Here is a 23872-nt window from a genome sequence, read left to right as displayed (position 1 = left end):
AGAAACAGTGGATGCAGCCTCTCTAGTTCCGGACCCAGCACGCAGGAATCCTCTGCCTCGTTGACCCCCCTACAACAGCAGGTTTACACTGAGCACATTTGACAGATGTGACTGTGTCTGGAGACGCCATGGAGAATGTTCTGCAGTCTGCAAAATCCTCCAGCATGACCAATTTGGCAGTGGGTCAGTAATGGTGTGGTGAGGCATTTCTTTTGAGGGCCGCACAACCCTCTATGTGCTAGCCAGAGGTCCCTAAATTGTCATTAGGTCCCGGGATGAGATCCTCAGACACATTGGGAGACCATATGCATGTGCCCTGGGTTCCTTCTGATGCATGACAATGCTAGGCCTTATGTGGCCGAAGTGTGTCAGCAGTTCCTGCATGATGAAAGCATTGATGTTATGGAATGGACTACCCATTCCCAGGACCTGAATCCAATCAAACACATCTGGGACATCATGTCTCATTCCATCCATCAATGCCACATTGCACCATAGATTGTCCATGAGTTCACTGATGCTTTAATCCAGGTCTGGGAGGAGATCCCTCAGGAGAACATCTGTGGCCTCATCAGGACCATGCCCAGGCATTGTTGGGAGGTCATACAGGCACGTGGAGGCCACACATGCTACTGAGTATAATTTCCTTGTCTTGAGGCATTTCCACTGAAGGTGGATCAGCCTGTAATTTGATTATCCACTTTGATTTTGAGAATCATTCCAAATCCAGACCTCCATGGGATATTAATTTTGATTTACATTAATCATTTTTATCTGTCTCATATCTATCATCTATATCAAATATATATCTGTCTAGTTAAAAAACATGAAGGTAGCACACCACTGAGAGAAAAAATAGAAAAGGTGGTTTAATAGCCCATTGGGGCTCAGCGACATTTCGGTTCAAATGAGAACCTTTCTCATTTTATCTATCTAACTAGCTATCTCTCTATCTACCACTCTTAGATAAACTACTACCACCATGATTTATATTTTATCTTAATTGGCAGGTTCCAGAAGTTGGAGAAATGGCGGAAACCTTTCTATGACGTGATACAGGGTTATGAGAACGCTTCTATCCTCCTCCCTGCCTTCTACAACACACGGAATACCGACGTCTCCATCCGGGTAAAGTACGTCCTGGACGACTTCGAGTCCCAACAGTCCGTGTATTATTTCCACCCTCAGTATCTCATCAACGTCTCCCGCTTTTGGCTCATCCAGGGTGTGAGGGCCAAACGCATTAGCAGCGGCTTGATCTTAGTGACGGCTGCTCTGGAACTGTGCGATGAGGTCCACCTCTACGGCTTTTGGGGCTTCCCCATGAACCCATCAGGAATCTTCATTACTCATCACTACTATGACAATGTCAAACCTCGACCAGGCTTTCATGCCATGCCTTCAGAAATCTTCAACTTTATCCATATGCATAGTAGAGGCATCCTCCGTGTCCATACCGGTACCTGCTTCTAAGAAGCTTCGTCCATGCCTCTAACACATGCGCGTTGGATGTTCCTACAAAAAAATTATGCAATAATGCTTTGAGCAGACTACATAGGACGATGCCTCCAAACGAGTTGGCGATTGCCAAAGCCACTTTGAAAATGATTTGTCGTCAAAGGGGAGTATAGTAAAGCCAAAAAAAAGAAAATTAGAAAAATGCATCTTTATCAGCACTGGTTTGACAGCTACAATTCCGCAAAGCACACAAGAAGAATTAGCACACGCAGTGCAATTACCAGCACCTACCCCTGTCCCATCCACTCTGGTAAATGGAGGAGGGCAGGAACAGTTGGTGTCCTCACCATGACCATAGATCTCACCATTCTCTCCTGCTTTTTGGGTTTTTGGTAACCCTAAGAAGAAAATATAGTCAGAAGAAATCATATAAAACAATAGAAGGGTTTGGTGCGATGAAAGCCAATGAAGCACAAAAAGAAGACGCCCTGTGGAGATAGCTATGACCCGTTAAGCCTCAATCTGTGACCCATCATGCTCCAAGCTTTGGCCTGTTATTCCCCAGGCTGTGGCCTGCTATGCCCCAACCTGTGTCCCATTAAGTTCCAAGTTATGGCCCATTATGCCCCAAGTTGTGACCGTCATGCCTCCAGCTGTGGCCTGTTATGCTCCACATTGTAGCTCGTTACATTATGTCCCAAGCTTTGACCGGTTATGCTGGAAGTTATGACTCATTATGCCGCAAGCTGTGGCCCATTATGCCCCAAGCTGTGACCCATTATGCTCCAACCTGTGATCCACTATGCCCCAAGCTGTGACCTATTATGACCCCAACTGTGGGCCGTTATGTCCCAAGATGTGGACCGTTAACTCCCGAGCTGTGGCCCGTTATGCCCCAAGATGTGGGCCATTTTGCCCCAAGCTGTGACCCGTTATGCTCCAAGATGTGGGCCGTTATATTCCAAGCTGTGGCCCATTATGCCCCAAGATGTTGCCTTTTATGACAAGCTGTGGCCTATTATGCCCCAAGATATGGGCCATTTTGCCCCAAGCTGTGGCCCGTTATGCCAAGAGGTATGGGCCGTTAATTCCCAAGCAGTGGCCCATTATGCCCCAAGATGTGGCCTGTTATACCTTAAGCTTTGACTCATTACGCCCCAAAATGTGGCACATTACGTCCCAAGCTGTGGCCCGTTATGCCCCAAGATGTGGCCTTTTATGACTTAAACTGTGGCCTATTATGCCCCAAGATGTGGGCCATTTTGCCCCAAGCTGTGACCCGTTATGCTCCAAGATGTGGGCCGTTATATTCCAAGCTGTGGCCCATTATGCCCCAAGATGTGGCCTTTTATGACTTAAGCTGTGGCCTATTATGCCCCAAGATGTGGGCCATTTTGCCCCAAGCTGTGGCCCGTTATGCTCCAAGATGTGGCCTTTTATGACTTAAACTGTGGCCTATTATGCCCCAAGATGTGGGCCATTTTGCCCCAAGCTGTGACCCGTTATGCTCCAAGATGTGGGCCGTTATATTCCAAGCTGTGGCCCATTATGCCCCAAGATGTGGCCTTTTATGACTTAAGCTGTGGCCTATTATGCCCCAAGATGTGGGCCATTTTGCCCCAAGCTGTGGCCCGTTATGCCACAAGGTATGGGCCGTTAAATCCCAAGCTGTGGCCCATTATGCCCCAAGATGTGGCCTGTTATGCCTTAAGCTTTGACTCATTACGCCCCAAAATGTGGCACATTACGTCCCAAGCTGTGGCCCGTTATGCCCCAAGTTGTTGCCTGTTATCCCCAAGCTGTGACGCATTATGACTTCACCATGAAAGCTTGCTATTACCTTTTCTAGCCAGCGTTGATTGGCACTGTTATAATTTGCATCTTGGGCATTTGCAGCATTGGAACACAAGCAGAAGTGAATTGTGGGCAGGAAAAGACAGATATTATGTATGTTAATGAAGAAAAGCTCCAGATTTAATGCATTTTTCATATTATGGAATTGCATTTCAAGTGATTTTCTATGGTAATAAAAGGCACTGTGAAAGTGATATTAATGTTATTGAACATTTCCCAGTGTTTTACTGTAGGATTATTAAGAATTATGTGACGCTGTGCCAGTTGTACCTTTTATTAGAAAATTCCTCATAGTACAATTCCTTAATATTGGTTTTCTAAGCCAGTTTTATATTTTCAACATTCATGTCTTGAACATGGCCCGGTCTCCTGATCTGAGCTCAATAGCTTCATAGGCAAATATAAGGCTGCTGAGTCAGGGTCAGGATACACATGAGAGGACCGGATATCACGGCCCAGACTCAGACCGGGAGTGTCATGCGTCCGAAACCACTTAAAGGCCGGGGTCAGACTTGCGAGAAACTCACACGAGTCTCGCATCTTAATACCCGGCACTGCCGCCGGCACTCGGGACTGGAGCGCTCAGCTGCATAGAAATACATGCAGACGTGCACTCCGGTCCCAAGTGGCGGTGGCAGTGCCGGGGATTAAGATGCGAGACTCGTGCCAGTTTCTCGCAAGTCTGACCCCGGTCAAAGGGGTGATCTCATCATAAACAGGGGACATATAAAGGATACACCATAATTGTCTGATAGGTGCTGTGTCCACATCAGTGTTTTGCACCTATCTACAGAGGCCTCTGACCTCCATCATGCTTTGTGACAATTTATGTAAAGTCCTGTATTGATGAATGGGGAGGCCTGGACCATCTAGTGGCAACCGAACCAGGCCGGATGGGGGTCCAGGACCCACATTCTGAAGATAGGTACGGGGCTGTTGCTTTAAGATATTTACCGCTTATTCTATGGCTGTAACACAAAAGTTTATGATGGGATTGCCCCTTATAAAAAAGTGCTCACCATTATTTGCCTTTTCTGTTTGAGAGAAGATTCTTCCCTTTGTTCTTTTCCTGAAAAAAAATGTTTTTGCCTTGTCATAAATGTCACAGCAGGCAATACGAATAAAAGAGTCGCTATCAATGTGGTGTTATAGCACAGGTATAATTCACACTGCACTCACCTTCACTGCAGGCCGACCTTTTTTTTTTGCGCCATTTTACCTCAGATGAAATATAATTTTAGATCTTTTTTTAAAATTTATTTTAGATTCTATCTGGGAGAATTTAACGGTTAGGCCGGGGTCACACTAACCGACGCAAAATACGGTCAGTATTTTACATGCGTAATACGGATGAATGGTCCCTAAACAGTGCTCCGTATGTCATCCGTAATCAAGGTGTGGTCGCGTATTTTGCGCATGTAAGCATCCGTATGTAATCCGTATGGCATCCGTATGGATTTTCTCGCCGGCTTGCAAAATGGACATATAATGGAGCCCTATGACAGGGTTTCTAACAGAAACCAAAGAATTGATATAGACACATAGAATGCATATATATATATATGTATGTATATATATATATATATATATATATATATATATATACAGTGGGGCAAAAAAGTATTTAGTCAGTCAGCAATAGTGCAAGTTCCACCACTTAAAAAGATGAGAGGCGTCTAATTTACATCATAGGTAGACCTCAACTATGGGAGACAAACTGAGAAAAAAAAAATCCAGAAAATCACATTGTCTGTTTTTTTTTCATTTTATTTGCATATTATGGTGGAAAATAAGTATTTGGTCAGAAACAAGCAATCAAGATTTCTGGCTCTCACAGACCTGTAACTTCTTCTTTAAGAGTCTCCTCTTTCCCCCACTCATTACCTGTAGTAATGGCACCTGTTTAAACTTGTTATCAGTATAAAAAGACACCTGTGCACACCCTCAAACAGTCTGACTCTAAACTCCACTATGGTGAAGACCAAAGAGCTGTCAAAGGACACCAGAAACAAAATTGTAGCCCTGCACCAGGCTGGGAAGACTGAATCTGCAATAGCCAACCAGCTTGGAGTGAAGAAATCAACTGTGGGAGCAATAATTAGAAAATGGAAAACATACAAGACCACTGATAATCTCCCTCGATCTGGTGCTCCACGCAAAATCCCACCCCGTGGGGTCAGAATGATCACAAGAACGGTGAGCAAAAATCCCAGAACCACGCGGGGGGACCTAGTGAATGAACTGCAGAGAGCTGGGACCAATGTAACAAGGCCTACCATAAGTAACACACTACGCCACCGTGGACTCAGATCCTGCAGTGCCAGACGTGTCCCACTGCTTAAGCCTGTACATGTCCGGGCCCGTCTGAAGTTTGCTAGAGAGCATTTGGATGATCCAGAGGAGTTTTGGGAGAATGTCCTATGGTCTGATGAAACCAAACTGGAACTGTTTGGTAGAAACACAACTTGTCGTGTTTGGAGGAAAAAGAATACTGAGTTGCATCCATCAAACACCATGCCTACTGTAAAGCATGGTGGTGGAAACATCATGCTTTGGGGCTGTTTCTCTGCAAAGGGGCCAGGACGACTGATCCGGGTACATGAAAGAATGAATGGGGCCATGTATCGTGAGATTTTGAGTGCAAACCTCCTTCCATCAGCAAGGGCATTGAAGATGAAACGTGGCTGGGTCTTTCAACATGACAATGATCCAAAGCACACCGCCAGGGCAACGAAGGAGTGGCTTCGTAAGAAGCATTTCAAGGTCCTGGAGTGGCCTAGCCAGTCTCCAGATCTCAACCCTATAGAAAACCTTTGGAGGGAGTTGAAAGTCCATGTTGCCAAGTGAAAAGCCAAAAACATCACTGCTCTAGAGGAGATCTGCATGGAGGAATGGGCCAACATACCAACAACAGTGTGTGGCAACCTTGTGAAGACTTACAGAAAACGTTTGACCTCTGTCATTGCCAACAAAGGATATATCACAAAGTATTGAGATAAAATTTGTTTCTGACCAAATACTTATTTTCCACCATAATATGCAAATAAAATGAAAAAAAAAAAGACAATGTGATTTTCTGGATTTTTTTTTCTCAGTTTGTCTCCCATAGTTGAGGTCTACCTATGATGTAAATTACAGACGCCTCTCATCTTTTTAAGTGGTGGAACTTGCACTATTGCTGACTGACTAAATACTTTTTTGGCCCACTGTATATATATGTATTCTATGTGTATATATCCTTTCGTTTCTTTATTAAACCTGTCAGTGTGAGTTTACTGTAAAGCGCACTGAATTGCCGGCTTTGCTAAAAGACACCAGGTGCGTATTTCTCGCAAGTTACACGTGTGGTCCGTGTGTAATCCGTATTTTTTGCGCACCCATAGACTTGCATTGGCGTATTACGGGCGTAGTACGCTGACAATCGCAGCATGCTGCGAGTGTCACGGAGCGTAGGATACGGAGGAGAAATATACGCCTGGTGCGAGGGACCCCATAGAGAATCATTTGTCCGTGTGTAATGCCTGATTTTAGCGCCTCTCACTCTCCCGTATTCCTCGCCAGTGTGACCCCGGCCTTACCGGGAAATCTACTTTTGTCTGTGATTAGATTGGCATGTGGCCTCATTTACGTAGTGCCGAACCTTCCTTATTTGTGTCTTTCTCTCTCTTTCTTTCTCCCTCTTTTCCTCTCTCTTTCACGTTTGCTCTTTTTTTCTCACTCTCTTTCTTTTTCTCACTCTCTTTCTCTATCTTGCTCTCTCTCACGCTGTATTTCTCTCTCGCGCTCTCTCTCTTCCTCCATTTCTCTCTCTCTCGCTCTCTTGCTCTCTCTTCCTCTATTTCGATCTCTCGCTTTCTTTCTCTCGCTCTCTCTTTCTCTCTTACTCTATTTCTCTCTCGCTCTGTCTCTCACTCTCATAATTTCTTCTCTCTGTTTCTCTCTCTAGCTATTTCTCTCTTGCCATTTCTCTCTTGATTTCTTCCTCTCTCGCTATCTCTTCTCTCTTTCACTCTCTCTATATATATTCTGTTTCTATCTCTCGCTCTCTTTCTGTCTCGCACTGTGTCTCGCTCTCTCTCTCGCAATTTCTTTGCTCTCTCTCTCGCTATTTCTCGATTTCTTCCTCTCGCTATTTCTTGTCTCGCTCTCTCTCGTTCTCTTTCTCTCTCGCACTTTCTTCTTGCTCTCTTCCTCTCTCTTGCTGTCATGGGGCTGTAAGGGGAAAACAGATGATGTGGAACCGGGGCCCCTGAACTGCCCCTCAGGCTACGGGGGTGCCCTGTCATTCCTTAACTTGGGGGTACACTTAAAGGTAGTGAGGCCCAAGTCCCCGACCTGTCCCTGTCTCCTGTTTAGCCCTGAGCTAAACCCCCAACCCCTCCCCTGGAGGTGAGACTGGGAAAAAGGGTACCACCCAAAAAACCCAAAGTAAATATACAACAGACAGGGTAAAAATAAAGTAAAACTTAGCTTGCTCTGCTGCAATGCTCCTGGACAGCAGAGATAGCCACATGTCAACAGCAAACAACTGAAGCACCACAGAACACAGCTCCTGAACTCCAGCTTGGTTGGTCTCCCAAGAGAAAGTGTATAACCAACAGTGATTAGCAGCACCTGAACTCCTTTTATAGGAAGGAGGGGGAGAAGTCACCACCTGCATGAATAATTAAACACATGCAGTTTCCATGCAGTAACCCCGGTGGCCACCGTGGGCAAAAACTCATATTAACCCCGACGACCAAAAAGGAAAAAAGGTTTAAATATGAGGAGATCCAGATCTGACAGATCCAAAAAATGGATCATGACACTTGCTCTCTTTCTTATATTAAGCATTAATTTCATATAAAAACCAAAACATGTCTGAGCAATCACTGAACGGTAGAGATTGGTATGAAGCCAAAGTTAACGAGTTAAAGTGTAGTAAAAAAAATAATGATGAAAAGTGTGTGTGTGTATATAAAATTAAAAAAAAATCAATATATAAATATATATGGTATAAAAAAAGACTCAATCAGTTATTGAAAACATTGGTACAGTGGTTAATATCAAAATGAAATCAATTATGTATGGAGGAGAAGAACTCTACTCTTGGGTTTCATTTTTCAGGTTTTTCCATTTTCTATTTTTCTCCAGTAAAAAAATTGAGAATGATTCTGTGAAAAAAAGGTTGTAAAAGGAATTTTCTTTCTTATCCTATACGAGAGGCGTGATATTCTTAATACATTGCTACTGTGATTTTCCAGTTCCAGATCTCTTCTTGCCGTCACTGAATGGGAACAGGCTGAAAACAGGAAACCTAATTGCATGTGCACACAGATTTTTTTTACCAAATTGCATGTGCACACAGAGCTTTTTTTTACCTAATTGCATGTGCACACAGAGCTTTTTTTTTACCAAATTGCATGTGCACACAGAGCTTTTTTTTACCAAATTGCATGTGCACACAGAGCTTTTTTTTACCTAATTGCATGTGCAGACAGAGCTTTTTTTTTACCAAATTGCATGTGCACACAGAGCTTTTTTTTACCTAATTGCATGTGCAGACAGAGCTTTTTTTTTACCAAATTGCATGTGCACACAGAGCTTTTTTTTACCTAATTGCATGTGCACACAGAGCTTTTTTTTAAGTAATAAAAAACTGGGTTCTGAACTGAGAAAGTAAGTTAATGTGTATGCACAATGTAAGTGCATATTAACACATGACCTTTACTCAGAGAAAACAAAAAGCAAATATCCTAAAATAAAAAAAATTAAAAAATAATCTGCAAATAATGCATAAAGGTAATAATAATAATAAGGGTATTTAGTAAACATAATTTTGATCAAAAGAATGTAGAAGCCATCCCGCCATGTCATGGCAACCCTTGTGGGACAGTCCTAACTCTAGTATTTAAAACTTTTCCACTTGTCAAGTGACGTGAATGTCACTTGGCAATGCACAATGAAATTAATTTTTTTTTTTTTATTCATTTCATTGTGTATTTTGTGCCTATATAGGTGTGACCGCCCTCTTTCTGAGCTATGCTTTTACTAGTGGTTCAGTCCCTCGATCCTTTTTCACATTCACGTCACTTGGCAAGTGGAAAGGTTTTACATACTAGAGTTAGGACTGTGGCTCTGTGGCCTGTAAACAGACTGTTAGATACGATCGTCTGAACACCACCTAAAACAAAGTCCAGTTTTAGGGACAGTGCACCAAAAGATATGGCTAGGTTGTGGTACGTTTTTCTTTTTTTCAGTTTTCTTTTTCACTTTTTTTATTGCATTTGAACATGTACCCTTTATTGTCTTTGGGGTTCACATTACCGTGATTCTTTTCTGACCGGAGACTTGTCTGTTTTTCATCCACAGACTAATCTTACCTATTCAAATCGATGGATCTGTCAAAAAACAGTGCATGGATGACATCCATGTATTATCCTTTAGCAGGCGGTATTACCTGTTCTATGAGTAGGAAAAGCTTGGAATTTATTTTTTCAGACACCACACTGATAGTAAAAATGGACACACGGACTAAAAATCGATGAAAATTGGATCCAGCACACCTTCCCACCTGCTCAGTTTGGATCTCCATCCTCTCCAGCCAGAGCTGTCAATCAAAGATGAGGCTGGTGGAGATGGATGGGCACCAAGCAGGTGGGAAGGTGAAGCACCGAGGCGGGACTTAGTTTGAACAGTCATCCTGTGCAGACAGAGTCCATTTAACATTGATGGCCACTATTCTGTCAACGGAGGTGTGCTGTGCAGCTCTGCAACTGAGCAGGCCACCGCCGACACCGGGAACAGCTGAATGGCGGGAGTGCCGGGTGTCGCAGCCCCACTGATCAGACATTGGCAAGCTGTCCTAAGGATAGCCTATCAGTGTGAAAGTCCTGGACGACCCATCTAACCATTTCAGTGTCTCACAGAAAATAAGAACAATGTATACCACGCACCATTGTAGCAATATTGGCTGCTGTACCCAAAGCAGGAGAAACCTAGCATTGTTGTGACTGGTTCAAGCTCATCAATATAATTTACTAATTTTTCTCACTTATATAGCACCATTAATTCCACTGCGCTATACAGACATTATTGGCACTTTCCCCATTGGGGCTCACAAACTAGATCCCCTATCAGTTCAGTTGTTCTCAAAAGTTTACAAACCCCGGCAGAATTTTTGCCTTTTTGGCCTTTTTTCAGAGAATATCAATGATAACAACAAAACTTTTTCTCAACTCATGGTTAGTAGTTGGGTGAAGCCATTTATTGTCAAAGTACTATGTTTACTCTTTTTATATCATAATGACAACCAGCAGGAGGAGGATGGAGGCCTCTCTACTGATGGGGTGGCGTACCTTAAGGCAATAACACCTCCCACAATGAACGGGTCCGACGTAGGGGCGACCGGAGGAAGGGATGCGTCTGCCCAATTTACTGACCTGACGTCTCCTGAAGGGTACCACAGTGTGACTGATCATGATGTGGTAAATAAAAAGAGCGGAGCTGACACCCAGATAGAGAGTATCTTGGGGGTTCACAGTACTGTGTGGTGTGACTGTGAGGTTTTATTGCCAGTAGCAACCACTGGGACTGAGTCTAATGCTGTGCAGACTGGAACTCGGACACAAGGGAATGACAGTGCTTCCATAAGTGGAGATGGGGAAGCGCCAGGAGTGGAGGCTGACACTGTTAGCAATGGGGACCGCTGGTTCCAGGGTGACCGATTGGGTGGTGGTGACTCCCATTCAGACGGTGACGACAGTGGAAAAGAGTGTAGTAATACTGACTCAAGTTTAAATAGCAGGTCTTCGTCCCGTCGCTGGAGACGTAAGAGCCGAAAAGCTGCTGAACAAACTGCACCCTCAGACAAAATAGAAGAGCTGCCGGAGAAGCTGGCCAATTCGACCGATGTCACACGACAACTAGAGGAATTAATCGTCAAGATGACACAAGAAATGTGCACCTGGAAAGAGCGAGCTGACAGTTTCCACCAGGTAGAAGCACGTGTCCAAAGCTTGGAGAAAGAGCGTGAAGAGGTCAGTGAACAGCTGGCAAAGGAGAGTTTGAAGGTGGCGAGTATGGAAGTTGCTAACTCCGCACAGTTGGAGCTTGTGCGTCACCTGGAGTCCAAGCTTACGGCAGTCAAGGCACGGTTTGGACAGAAGGAAGGACAGGAGGTTCAGGACCTCATTAAAAAGTGCTCTAGTGAGAAGAAAAAGGTGGCAGATTTACAGGCCGAACTAAAGGCAATCAAGGAGCATAACATGCAAGAAAAGGCCCTGAGACAAACGGCTGAGCACAGAGTGGATGAGCTGGAGAAGGAAGTCTCTGAGCTCAGAGGTCACCTGTCAACATGGCAAAGTGTGAATAAGGCGTGAAGAGAAGACGTGGAAGTGCTCAGAGAAGCAGTAAGAGGTCTTCCACAAGAGGAGGCGTTGGTGGTTGAAGACTTAGCGCATTCCATATGCGCATTCCAAAAAATAGCGCATTCCATATGCGGCAATTGTTGCAGCTGGGCATATTTATTTGATATATGAATATCGCTTTTCGTACCTCATGAAGAATGGTTATTGAGGTGATTTTGTTAGCCTCATGAGAAACAGATTTATCTGAACAACTTTATCGTGTTGCGTGAATTATTACATATGGTGTGCATTTTTCTCCATGTAAAATCGATTGCTTGAGGTGGATTTAGCCTCATGCTGTATAGGGTAAATACCCTTTTTTAGTTGCAACAGTTGCCGCATATGGAAAGCGGTAGTTTTTTCTGTCATTTAAATGTGCAGTGTTTGTACTATTTTATGTGCTTGTCCCCAGACTTGGACATGTGAATTTTCACATGTGCTGTTTATTACATTAATTTCTCTGTAGACATTTTTTTCATATATTGGGAGTATTATTCTCCTATGGATTTGTCTATTGTAGCGTGTTAGCAATTTTTGACTACGAGATAAGTCTTATTGAAGCTGCATTTTGTTGCCCTTGTTTGACTTCGAGATAAGATTCTTGTCTTTTTAAGGGTATTTATACTACGAGATAAGCTTACTGCTTAAAGGTGGTTTTACACATAGCGATATCGCTAGCAATATCACTAAAGCGTCACCGATTTTGTGACGCAGCAGCCAGACAAAAGTATTGGCACCCTCAGCCTAATACTTGGTTGCACAACCTTTAGCCAAAATAACTGCGACCAACCGCTTCCGGTAACCATCAATGAGTTTCTTACAATGCTCTGCTGGAATTTTAGACCATTCTTCTTTGGCAAACTGCTCCAGGTCCCTGATATTAGAAGGGTGCCTTCTCCAAACTGCCATTTTTAGATCTCTCCACAGGTGTTCTATGGGATTCAGGTCAGGACTCATTGCTGGCCACCTTAGAAGTCTCCAGTGCTTTCTCTCAAACCATTTTCTAGTTCTTTTTGAAGTGTGTTTTGGATCACTGTCCTGCTGGAAGACCCATGACCTCTGAGGGAGACCCAGCTTTCTCACACTGGGCCCTACATTATGCTGCAAAATTTGTTGGTAGTCTTCAGACTTCATAATGCCATGCACACGGTCAAGCAGTCCAGTGCCAGAGGCAGCAAAGCAACCCCAAAACATCAGGGAACCTCCGCCATGTTTGACTGTAGGGACCGTGTTTTTTTCTTTGAATGCCTCTTTTTTCTCCTGTATACTCTATGTTGATGCCTTTGCCCAAAAAGCTCTACTATTGTCTCATCTGACCAGAGAACATTCTTCCAAAACGTTTTAGGCTTTTTCAGGTAAGTTTTGGCAAACTCCAGCCTGGCTTTTTTATGTCTCGGGGTAAGAAGTGGGGTCTTCCTGGGTCTCCTACCATACAGTCCCTTTTCATTCAGACGCCGACGGATAGTATGGGTTGACACTGTTGTACCCTCGGACTGCAGGGCAGCTTGAACTTGTTTGGATGTTAGTCGAGGTTCTTTATCCAACATCCGCACAATCTTGCGTTGAAATCTCTTGTCAATTTTTCTTTTCCGTCCACATCTAGGGAGGATAGCCACAGTGCCATGGGCTTTAAACTTCTTGATGACTCTGCGCACGGTAGACACAGAAACATTCAGGTCTTTGGAGATGGACTTGTAGCCTTGAGATTGCACATGCTTCCTCACAATTTGGTTTCTCAAGTCCTCAGACAGTTCTTTGGTCTTCTTTCTTTTCTCCATGCTCAATGTGGTACACACAAGGACACAGGACAGAGGTTGAGTCAACTTTAATCCATGTCAACTGGCTGCAAGTGTGATATAGTTATTGCCAACACCTGTTAGGTGCCACAGGTAAGTTACAGGTGCTGTTAATTACACAAATTAGAGAAGCATCACATGATTTTTCGAACAGTGCCAATACTTTTGTCCACCCTCTTTTTTATGTTTGGTGTGGAATTATATCCAATTTGGCTTTAGGACAATTCTTTTTGTGTTTTTCATTTAAGACAAATTAAATGAAGATAAAAATAACAAAGAATTTGTGTTTGCAATCATTTTCAGGAAGAAACTGAGTATTATCTGACAAAATTGCAGGGGTGTCAATACTTTTGGCCACAACTGTTTATATATATATATATATATATATATATATATGTATTCTATGTGTCTATATCTATTCTTTCGTTTGTGTTTTAACCTGTCATTGGGATCCATTATGTCCTTTTTGCAAGCCGGTGAGAAAATCTCGCCATATAGATTCCATACGGATGTCACACGGATGCTTAGGTGTGAGAAAATCGCATCCTGGCATTACAATCGGATGACATACGATCACTGTTCATGAAACATTTGTGCGATTCTGGTCCGTGAAAAACGGACCGTATATTTATACGTTGTGTGTGACTCCAGGCGTAATGGGATAGTGGTGTAACCGGAGAGTAATTCTGGGTGGTTGCAGCAGGGCGACCTGTAGGATCAGTAGTGATCTGTGATCCCTGGTGCATTGTCCTCGCAGCCTCTTCCCTGGTGACTCAGTCCCTGTACACACCCTCAGGCTGTTCTGTGCGTCCTTAGCAACCCCTGCTATACACACTATGTGACTGCATAGAAGATCCCTGCACATGCTGACCGTCTGCTGCTTCATTTGAGGGTCCTGATTCCTGCACCTACAGAAGATCCCAGCATCAGCCCTTGCTCCAGGTTTTCTTATACTGTATATACAGTAAGTGCATGATCACAAGTGGCTGCATTGCAGGCAACACTGCTGGCCTGTTCTTCCTCGAGTCTACCACAAGGTGTCACTGTGTACAGGCTCTGCATATTCTTCAAGGCAGCTGAAACTTTGTAACTTCTGAGGAGCAGAAAGAAGTTTACAGAACTACAAATCCTCAGGTAAGGTGCATGGAGGGAACTGAATAAGTGGTGGTGGTATATAAAAATAGACAGCTAAACCTCATACCTGGAAGAATATGTTAAATCACTGTATAATGCAACTTTTTGATCTACGCTGTGTTGCAACATCAAGAAGGAATAGTTGTATATTTATGGAAATTCACAGGATGGATAGACAGGATAAATATCTACAAATGAAAAAAAAATGGAAACAAAGTTTTAAAAAAAATATTGATTTATTTAGAGTGGAGTATAAGTTTCACGTGTATAAACCCCAGCACCTACAGCCTCGGCTGCTATTAGTGAGGTTATTAATGGTCGTCTGAGGAAGGTTCTGCCGCTGAAAGCGCTTGGGCAAATCATCAAGATCTGCTGCTGGCAGCTCCTGTGTAATCACGGACCAATGATGTCCAGATATGTATGATGGGAGACAAGTCCAGAGACGTTTAGGCCACACGGTAACACCAGATAAATGTGGCCTGGCATTGTCGTGTTGATAAACGGCTCCTGGGAGACATTGGGGAAATGGCCGCACCTCTGATTCCACCATCAAATCAATATAACGCTGAGATGTTAGTGCAGCTGGAATGAAGACTAGAAGCATCCGGTTACCGTACTTTACACCACCATCCACCCAGGAGTAGGACTGGTGTGACTTTACCTTGTGAAGGCCTACTCATACATTGCCAACGTGGTCTGTAGACCAATCTCCAGCTATCATTGTGTCCAAGACAAAATCGGGACTCAACAATATAGTGGACAGACCTCCACTCCAGCTTCCATTTCCTTCTAGCTTTGCACCATGGTGTCCTTTGACAGCGGTAGTGTGAGGTCAATGGACACTTGTAGATCAATGTCATGCAATTGCCTTCTGACGGTGTGGGGCAGAAAGGCTGTGTCAGGATTTCTGCACGTGGCTCTTACTCCAGACCGAATAAATGGAGATAAATTGAAAATTTTGTTTCAATTTTTCCCTCATTTTCAGATCAGTCACTTGTGATTTCCATCATTCCACCATTTCAATGTTGTGGCGTGTGCTTCTTATATTATTATACTATTATTATTGGCTGTTAGTGGATAAAGACGGACAGAATCTAGAAAACTTTTTTAGGAATAGAATGAAAAAAAATAATAGTTGTATTAGAACCCCACTTTTCACCAGCAATAATTAAAAGGGTTAAAACAAGAAGAAAAAGCGCTTTAAAAAAAAATATGGGCTGCGTTATTACACCCCCATTATTCAGCTGTAATTGTTTCCAGCCACACTTTGGCTTTACATGGTGTCCATCGCTATGACTTGCCATCCATATGATGTATAAACATGTCGAGTCTACAAGAGCAAATGTAGGGTTCCCCTATATCGCATCCATGTAGTCTAATAGGGCAAACACTTTCAGCAATATAAACTTTTTTTTGTAGAGATTTTTTGAAAGCTCATGCTCACATCATGGAGAACATCCACAGCAGAAATCAGGGCCGGTGGTAACTAAAATTCAGCTCTGGCATTTGAAAGCACACAGGCCCATGAGTGTCATGCTTTTTTTCTCACCTAGCATTCGTATGACATATGTATGCAAGGCGTTTTTACATACAGTAATTATCTGTCATTTCAATCTAGTTTACTAACTAATAAAACGATCTTAGATACAGAGATAGATGATAGATGTCAGTTACATTACATACATAATTAGTGCAGTGTGTGTAGCTTACTGTACATGTATTCCGCTACTAAATACATAAAAGAATAAAATGGTGTGGGCTTTCCCATATTTTTCTTAATCAGCTGAGGTAAAGCCGACAGCTGAGGCTGATGTGAACAGTCTTGGAAGGGATTAATAAACATGGAGCTTCCCAGGCTATCAATATCAGCTCACAGCTGTATACTTAGCCTTTACTGGTTATTAACAAGAGGTGACCCTTGTGAGGCAGTGACCAGTGTCACATGTAAGGGTCACTGTGTGTTCCCCCCAGGACACGCACGAAGGCGTTTTGAGGCCATGGGAGTGCATTGCGGTCACAGGCGTAAACAATGTACACAGCGGTGCAGTCACCCACGGTAACCGGACTTGGAGGTGGACTGGCGTGTTTATTAGCTGCAATCTGACAGACTATCTTGTTTCCTGGCAGCGATCCAGAGGATACCCTTTTGTTTCCTACTTTGTGACTACTCTGAACATTAAAGAGACTTTTGTTTAGGAACTTTACTGTGGTTACTGCCTGTCTATTACACTGCACCAACCCCTCTGCACTACACCCCTCAAAAAAAAATGACATGAGGTTCCCACTGTTATTTCTAACCAACAAGGGCTAGGCAGACAGTTGCAGGCTGATATTAATAGCCTAGGAAGGGGCCATGGATATTGGCCTCCTCCCAGACTAAGAACATCAACCCTCAGTCGCCCCTGAAATGGCGAATCCACCAATTCTGACGCTTAGCCTATGCTCCTCCTCATGCCCTGGTGCGGAGGCAAGCGGGGTAATAGTATTGGGGTTGTTGTCAGCTGTTTTATGGCCTCTGACATCAAGGCCAGGGGTTAGTAATAGAGAGGCATTTATAAGACACTCCTATTACTAATCCCATAGTCAAATGTGATAAAGACAAACACAGTAAAGTCTTTTATTTGAAATAAAAACTCCTCAATCCTCTTTAATCCATTTATTAATATCCAAAGAAAAATAGAAAAAACAAACAAATCGTCCCCTGTCTGCTAATAATCAATTTATCCCATGACGAGCCCAACTCAGCTACATCTGGATGCATGCACCAAGCATTTTTTTTTCTCACACCAATTGACTTTCTTTGCTGTGTCTCGTCCGTTTTATGCAGCAAATTTTTCCTCACCCCAATTCCAGGTGAGGAAAAACTTGCAGATGGGCACAGCCTAACTATCTTGGTTTATGCTGTATCCATTCCTTGTATGAGGAATCTAATTGGAGAGTGACATACTGACCCTCAGGTGACTTAGTCCCTTTCTGACATCGGGCATACATTTACACCGATATCGGACTCCCTTCCTTTGATGTGGGCTCCAGCAGTAAGCCCACATCTTTCCTGGGACATGTCATCTGTTTTGAACAGCTGACATGTACCAGCAATAGCCGCGGGTGGAATGGCGATCCACCAGTAACTATTAACCAGTTAAATGTTACTGTCAATCGCTGACAATGGCATTAAACAAGCGCTTCCGGCAATCGCGCTGGAAATCCGCCCACCGGTGACCAGCGCCACGTGATCGTGGGTGACCGGTGTGTCGGCATGACAACCTGAGGTCTCCTGGAGACCTCTATGGTTGTTAGTGCCGGCTTGCTGTGAGCACCACCCGGTGGTCAGCGCTTATAGCAAGTGAGTAATTCTGCTCTATAGAGGTGATCTGTTCATCGCCTGTATGAAGTGCAGCCGATCGGGTTATGGCAGCTTCTAGTCGCCCATGGAGACTATTGAAGCATGCCAAAAGAAAAAAAAATGTTTTTACAAATCTAAAAAAAAGTAAAAAAAATATAAAAGTTCAAATCACCCTCCTTTCGCCCATTTAAAATAAAACAATAAAAAAAAATCAAACAAAAACATATTTGGTATCACTGCATTCAGAATCGCCCGATATATGAATAAAAAAAAGGATTAATCTGATCACTAAACGGTGTAGCGAGAAAAAAGTCAAAAAGCCAGAATTACTTGTTGGTTGCCGCAACATTGCACTAAAATGTAATAATGGGCAATCAAAAGATCATATCTTTATCAAAATGGTATCATTAAAATTGTCAGCTCGGCACGCAAAAAATAAGCCCTCATCCAACAAGAGATTACGAAATATGGAGACAATACGGGTATCAGAAAATGGCGCAATTTTTTTTTAAACAAAGTTTGGAATTTTTTGTCACCACTTAAATAAAAAAGAATCTAGACATGTTTGGTGTCTATGAACTCGTAATGACCCGGAGAATCATAATGGCAGGTAACTTTTAGCATTTAGTGAACCTAATAAAAAAGCCAAGCAAAAAGGAATTTTTTTCCTGTTTTCTAGCACATGACATGGTAAAACCAATGGTGTCATTCAAAAGTACAACTCGTCCTGTAAAAAACAAGCCCTCACACGGCCATATTGACAGAAAAAAAAAAGTTATGGCTCTGAAAAGAAGGGGAGCGAAAAACGAAAACGCAAAACCGAAAAACGCTCCGGGGTTCAGGGGTTTAATAGATTTTCAGAATTTTTATCAAGATTTGTATACTTCGAAATGTGACAGTGGGTCGCCCTCCCAGGGCTGTAGGGTACTCGGTATCAGGCCGGTATCAGCGGGACGTGACACAGCAGCGGGGACCCGGTCCATGGCCCTGGGCGCCCAAGTAATGGGGGAAATGTAATGGTTTGAATGTGGTTAATTGAATGAATAGTTTGTGACGCCACCTGTGGTGTTCGGCAAGTGAGATGTGAAGCCGACGCTGCATGCAGATCCTCTGGGACTGGTGGTGTGTTGCAGCCAAGATGGTGAAGCTCCCCACAGGTGGAGCTGTAGTCCCAGGGCAGTGTAGATGTGGTTGGAATGGGGATGTAGCGGTGCCGGAAGGGTAGGAAGCAGACAAAGACACAGCAGGGTGCAATTTCTGTACCTTTACTTGATAAATGCAGTCCAGGGTCCTGATTACAGATGGTACCGGAGCAGGCTAGCCTGGAAGCAACTCAGGGATTCTCTCTCAGCAGATGGGCTGTGCAGTCTCCTTACTAGCGCTTATTTGAGTGAAGTACTCCCAGTACTGAGTTACACTGAAGTTCCTCTCAATTCTTCTCTACTAGCACTCCTCGTATGGCAGACAGCTGTAGTCGCTATTCCTCTCTTGGCTCACTCCGTACTGTTGTGCCTCCGAGTCTTAGATGGGGGTAGTGCATTTACAGCCTCCTACTCCTCTGGTGTCTGTTACAGGATCATTAGTATCCATACAACCGTGGAGACCAGGCTCCAGTTCATGCGCTCTCACTGGAGATGAGCCTTTCCTCTCTGCTCGATCTCCGCGCTTCTCTCCCACGTCTGCACACTTCACCCTCCTCACACTAACTGACCTCTCCTTCCTCTTAGCCCTCAGAGAGCACTCCTCCCCTTAATTCCAGTTCAGAGTCCCCCCTGCTGGCCTGGAGTGGAACTGTGTTGCATGTATAGGTTAACTGCGAGAGAGACCCTTCATTGCCTCCAAGCCTGGCATTACCCTCCCTGGAGGAAGGCAAAGCCACTGTGGCGGCCATACTCCTGGGGGTGCCACAACTGTGTCTCCCAGGTAGTAGACTTCTTTCTATCCCATCTTCCCAGTTCGTGCTTGCCCTATAAGCAATCAGAGGCACTAGATGCCCCATTAATGAAGATTCCTGGAACCGATGGTATAGTAGAGGATTGTTACAAGACTAATTGTGATTTGTGTGACCCTAGTCACAACTCATGGACTAGCAGAGGCAGAATGGTCAGGAGGTCCAAGGTCAAAAGCCAAAAAGGAACATCAAAGACAGAGGGATAAGACAAACGTATAGTCAGGGGCAAAGTCCGGGGTGTGGTAACTAAAGTTAGAGTACATCAAAGGCAAAAGGAATTATACAAACGGTCAGTTGAAAGGCAAATCCATGGTCCATGGATATCAAAATTCTAGCTAAAATTCTTGTTTTGAGATTGATTCGGGTTCTGTCATCATTAATACATCTATTCCAGGTAAAGCGACAGACATAAACATTCAACGGTTATTTTTATATGTACTGTAGCAGCTGCCCGTGATGATACTTCTCCCATTTTTTTATGTCCTTGGATATACTGTATGTAAAGTCTTTGTTGAATGGGAATATTTGCATTCACTACTATCGCACCTCAAGCTTGGTCCCGATCTTTGTACTTGGGTTTAACTATTATATGATCCTCCTAGAGTAAGAAGAAAAACTAACTTGGATATATCACAACCTTTTCCTTTGCAAAGAGGAAAGGGGTTGGGTGGACGGGGGTGCCCAGGCAGGGGTGAATCTTGTCTTGTTCACAGTGGCCATTGAGCCATTGCAGCTGGCTGTCTGGCAGGCTCGGGACATCAAGGGTTTAACCCTAGGATTGTTAACATAAAAGTCTCCTTATATACAGATGGGCGAGGTATTGTGCCAAATTTATATTTTAGATTTTTGCTTACCTTTGAGGATTTCCAAGCTAGATATGGGATTCCTGATACCGCTAAGTTCCCATACAACTCCATCACGTGATGCATGCACAGTTTGGGAAAGCGGCAGTGTCCCTTGACTTTTCCAAATTGGATGGGTTCTTGAGGACATCTGAATTACCTAAACCCCCCACACAAGTATATTCTCTTCTCCAATCATCTGTTGTCAAGCCTTATGATAAGGTTTAAGTGAAATGAATGGCTGATATTCCAGACTTGACGCTGGAGGAATGAGGAGAGATGGAAGATACATTTTATTCCTCAGTGGTGAGTGTTAGGGACTGTTGGGTCCAGACAAAATGTCTGAACAGAGTTTGTTATTCCACGGAAAGGTTGAGGAGGTTTGGGATGACTCCGAATGATTTGTGCTTTCATTGTCAAGCACCGATGGGCTCCTTTCTGAACTCAATTTGGTCCTGACCAAAAATTCTTCCATTCTGGTCTGAGCTACTTCTGTTTCTTCATGAACACTTTAGATTCCCGAGGGTCTTGACCCCTAAGGTGTGCCTGCTGGGTGTTATAGAGGAGCTTATTGATGGGTCCTACCATTTTTTTTTTCAGATTTATGTTTTTCTGTGCTAGAAAAATAATTATAATGGCATGGGAATCCATGGAAGCCCCCAGTATGCTCCACTGGCTGCAAATAGTCAATAAATATATTCCATGATATCCTCTATACGAATAGAGGTGCTTAGATGACATGTGCATGATCATACTGGTAGTGGTTAGGTTCTTAAGGCCCCGTTACACATAATGATGTCCCAGTGATCCCACCAACGATCCGACATGGATGGGATCGCTGGGACAGGTTAGGCTGATCACTGGTGAGCTGTCACATAGACAGCCCATCCAGCGATCAGGACCAGCGAGTAAGCTGGTATCCAGCGTAAACATCGGGTTTTTAAGAGCCGCGCAGCTCTTAGAAACCCGCTGTTTACCTTGGAAACCAGCGTCACGCTGGTAGCCAAGGTAAACAGCGGGTTTCTCAGAGCCGCGCGCCTCTCAGAAACCCGATGTTTACGTTGGATACCAGCGTGCAGCATCGCTGATCGCTGGCTCCCGCTGCCACACGCAGCAATGCGCGCTGGCCAGCGGGAGACCAGCGATGAAAAAACGGCCCAGGACGATCCAGCACGATCAGCGATACCCGGCGGGGGGGCCGGTCGCTGCTGGATGTCACACACAGCTATATCGCTGGAGAGATCGCTGATGTGTCACAAAATCAGTGATCTCACCAGCGATATCGCTGTGTGTAACGGGGCCTTTAGTCGTCAAGTCCCTGCAGATCTTGGTATTGCACAGGTTGCAAATGGCCATTTTGTTTGTCTCAGAACTCTTTATAAAAAGTCCCAGACTGGGAAACAACCCTTTTACATCAAAATTCAGGAATGTCGGTGCTCTGCGGAACAGTTGCCCGCCTTCTCCCCCCTGGTCACCCCACTGCCTCTTCCTGTCTGTGTCAGTGCTACAAATCTCTCCCCCTCAGAGCTGCTGGCCTCGCTATGAATGCCAGCTACCCAGGTTGGGTTGGTGACTTGGTCGTCCATCACCTCTTGTTCCACCCCCACACCCTGGAGCTCCTGACTTGGTGACTTAACAACAATAAGACTTAACAGCAACTGTGTCTCTTCATCATCTTCCTTCTTAGCCAAAACTTGTCGTTCCCCACTGTCATCTTCTTGTGGCTGGAGCATGCAGGTTGAGAGGCCACAATCAAGAAATGATGTTGTAGAGAGCTCCTTGAAGTGTCCTAGTGTGCGATCATTATTCTCCTGGGACTCAACATGAGGGGGGAGGAAGGAGTATCAGGGTTAAGATTAAGTAAGCCAGACAATAGGCTGGTGAGACTGGACTGCCAAGCCTGCTGGAAGCATTATTTGCTATCCAACCCACCACCTGTTCGCACTATTCTGGCTTCAGAACTGGTGTACTGTGCCTTCCTGCAAAGTAGGAGAGAAACCTATGTGTCATTAATGAGCGTGCTTCTTGTGCTCCAGCAACAGGAACAGTCGGCATCTGCTGGCACCATCATTAGCATTTTCACTTCCCCGTCCCTTACTGCACACCTTACACATTTTGTAATTGCTAGAAACCAAGGATATTTTAATAAAAGAAAAAAATTGGTAACCTGCAGCAGTCAAAGCAGTTTTTGGGTGTTTAATACCACCGTAATGTAACAGAAAGAATGGAAAAGAGTATGGATGACAATCAAATTTAATCCAGAAAAATGTTTCAACGCCTTTTGGGAGTGTTGTATGCCACAGAAATGTACCACACGGCATGTAATACTGTATGGGTGAGAGATTTAGCCCAGCAAAATTTTTAAACTTTTTTTGGAGTGTTATATATCACAGAAATGTACCCCAGACCACATAATACTGTATGGCTGATAAATTTAAGACTGCAAATTTTTTAACTCTCTTTTCAGTTTTATAGATCACAGGAAATGTCCCCCAGGCCACGGAATAATGTATGGATGAGAAATGTAGTCCAGCCAATATTTTTTAACTTTTTGTTGTAGTGTTAAATAATATCACAGATTAGTGAGATATAGTTTGGGCTTGATTTAATAAAGAGGATTACGAGAGATATGATCCATGTTTATCCCATGAGCACTAATAATGAGTGTGCCGCGGCTAGAAACTGCAATAGGAAATGTTTTCTTTCTAGACATTACAGTGGTTTTAATCTTTTTTTTTTGTAGAATGGGAATTTTTTGTTTTTAATTTAATTTGGTCTTTCCCTTTCTTTATCCCATTCCCCCCTTCCCAGTGGTTCTTAATTTTCTGTGTTTACCCGAAGCGGATAATATGTTTGTGTAAAAATTGTTGGAAAACTTAAATAAAGATACTTTATTAAAAAAAAAATAATATCACAGAAATTTACCACAGACCATGGAATAGTATATGTGTGAGAAATGTAATCCAGCTAATTTTAGATAAAAATATCACAGAAATGTATCGCAGGACACATGAAACTATATGGCTGAGAAATTTAAGACTGCAAAATTTCTGAATGCTTTTTTCAGTTTTATAGATGATAGGAGATGTACCCCAGACCATGTAACA

General features: G+C 43.6%; 1 protein-coding gene across 3 annotated transcripts in view; it reads left to right on the top strand.

Moving 5' to 3' along the window:
• The window catches only part of ST8SIA5 (ST8 alpha-N-acetyl-neuraminide alpha-2,8-sialyltransferase 5), a 130973-nt gene extending 126522 nt beyond the window's left edge, over positions 1 to 4451 (top strand). For all 3 annotated transcript variants that reach the window (XM_073589765.1, XM_073589764.1, XM_073589767.1), the window contains one exon: positions 1011 to 4451. In XM_073589765.1, the coding sequence (XP_073445866.1) occupies positions 1011 to 1473 (463 nt within the window). In that variant the 3' untranslated portion in view covers positions 1474 to 4451. The remainder of the gene's footprint in view (positions 1 to 1010) is intronic.
• The last annotated feature ends 19421 nt before the right edge of the window (positions 4452 to 23872 follow it).

The sequence above is a fragment of the Dendrobates tinctorius genome, unplaced genomic scaffold (assembly GCF_039654945.1).
Source record: "Dendrobates tinctorius isolate UK_male_01 unplaced genomic scaffold, ASM3965494v1 ptg000113l, whole genome shotgun sequence".
Lineage (NCBI taxonomy): Eukaryota > Metazoa > Chordata > Amphibia > Anura > Dendrobatidae > Dendrobates > Dendrobates tinctorius.
This window is presented reverse-complemented; position numbering and strand designations above follow the sequence as displayed.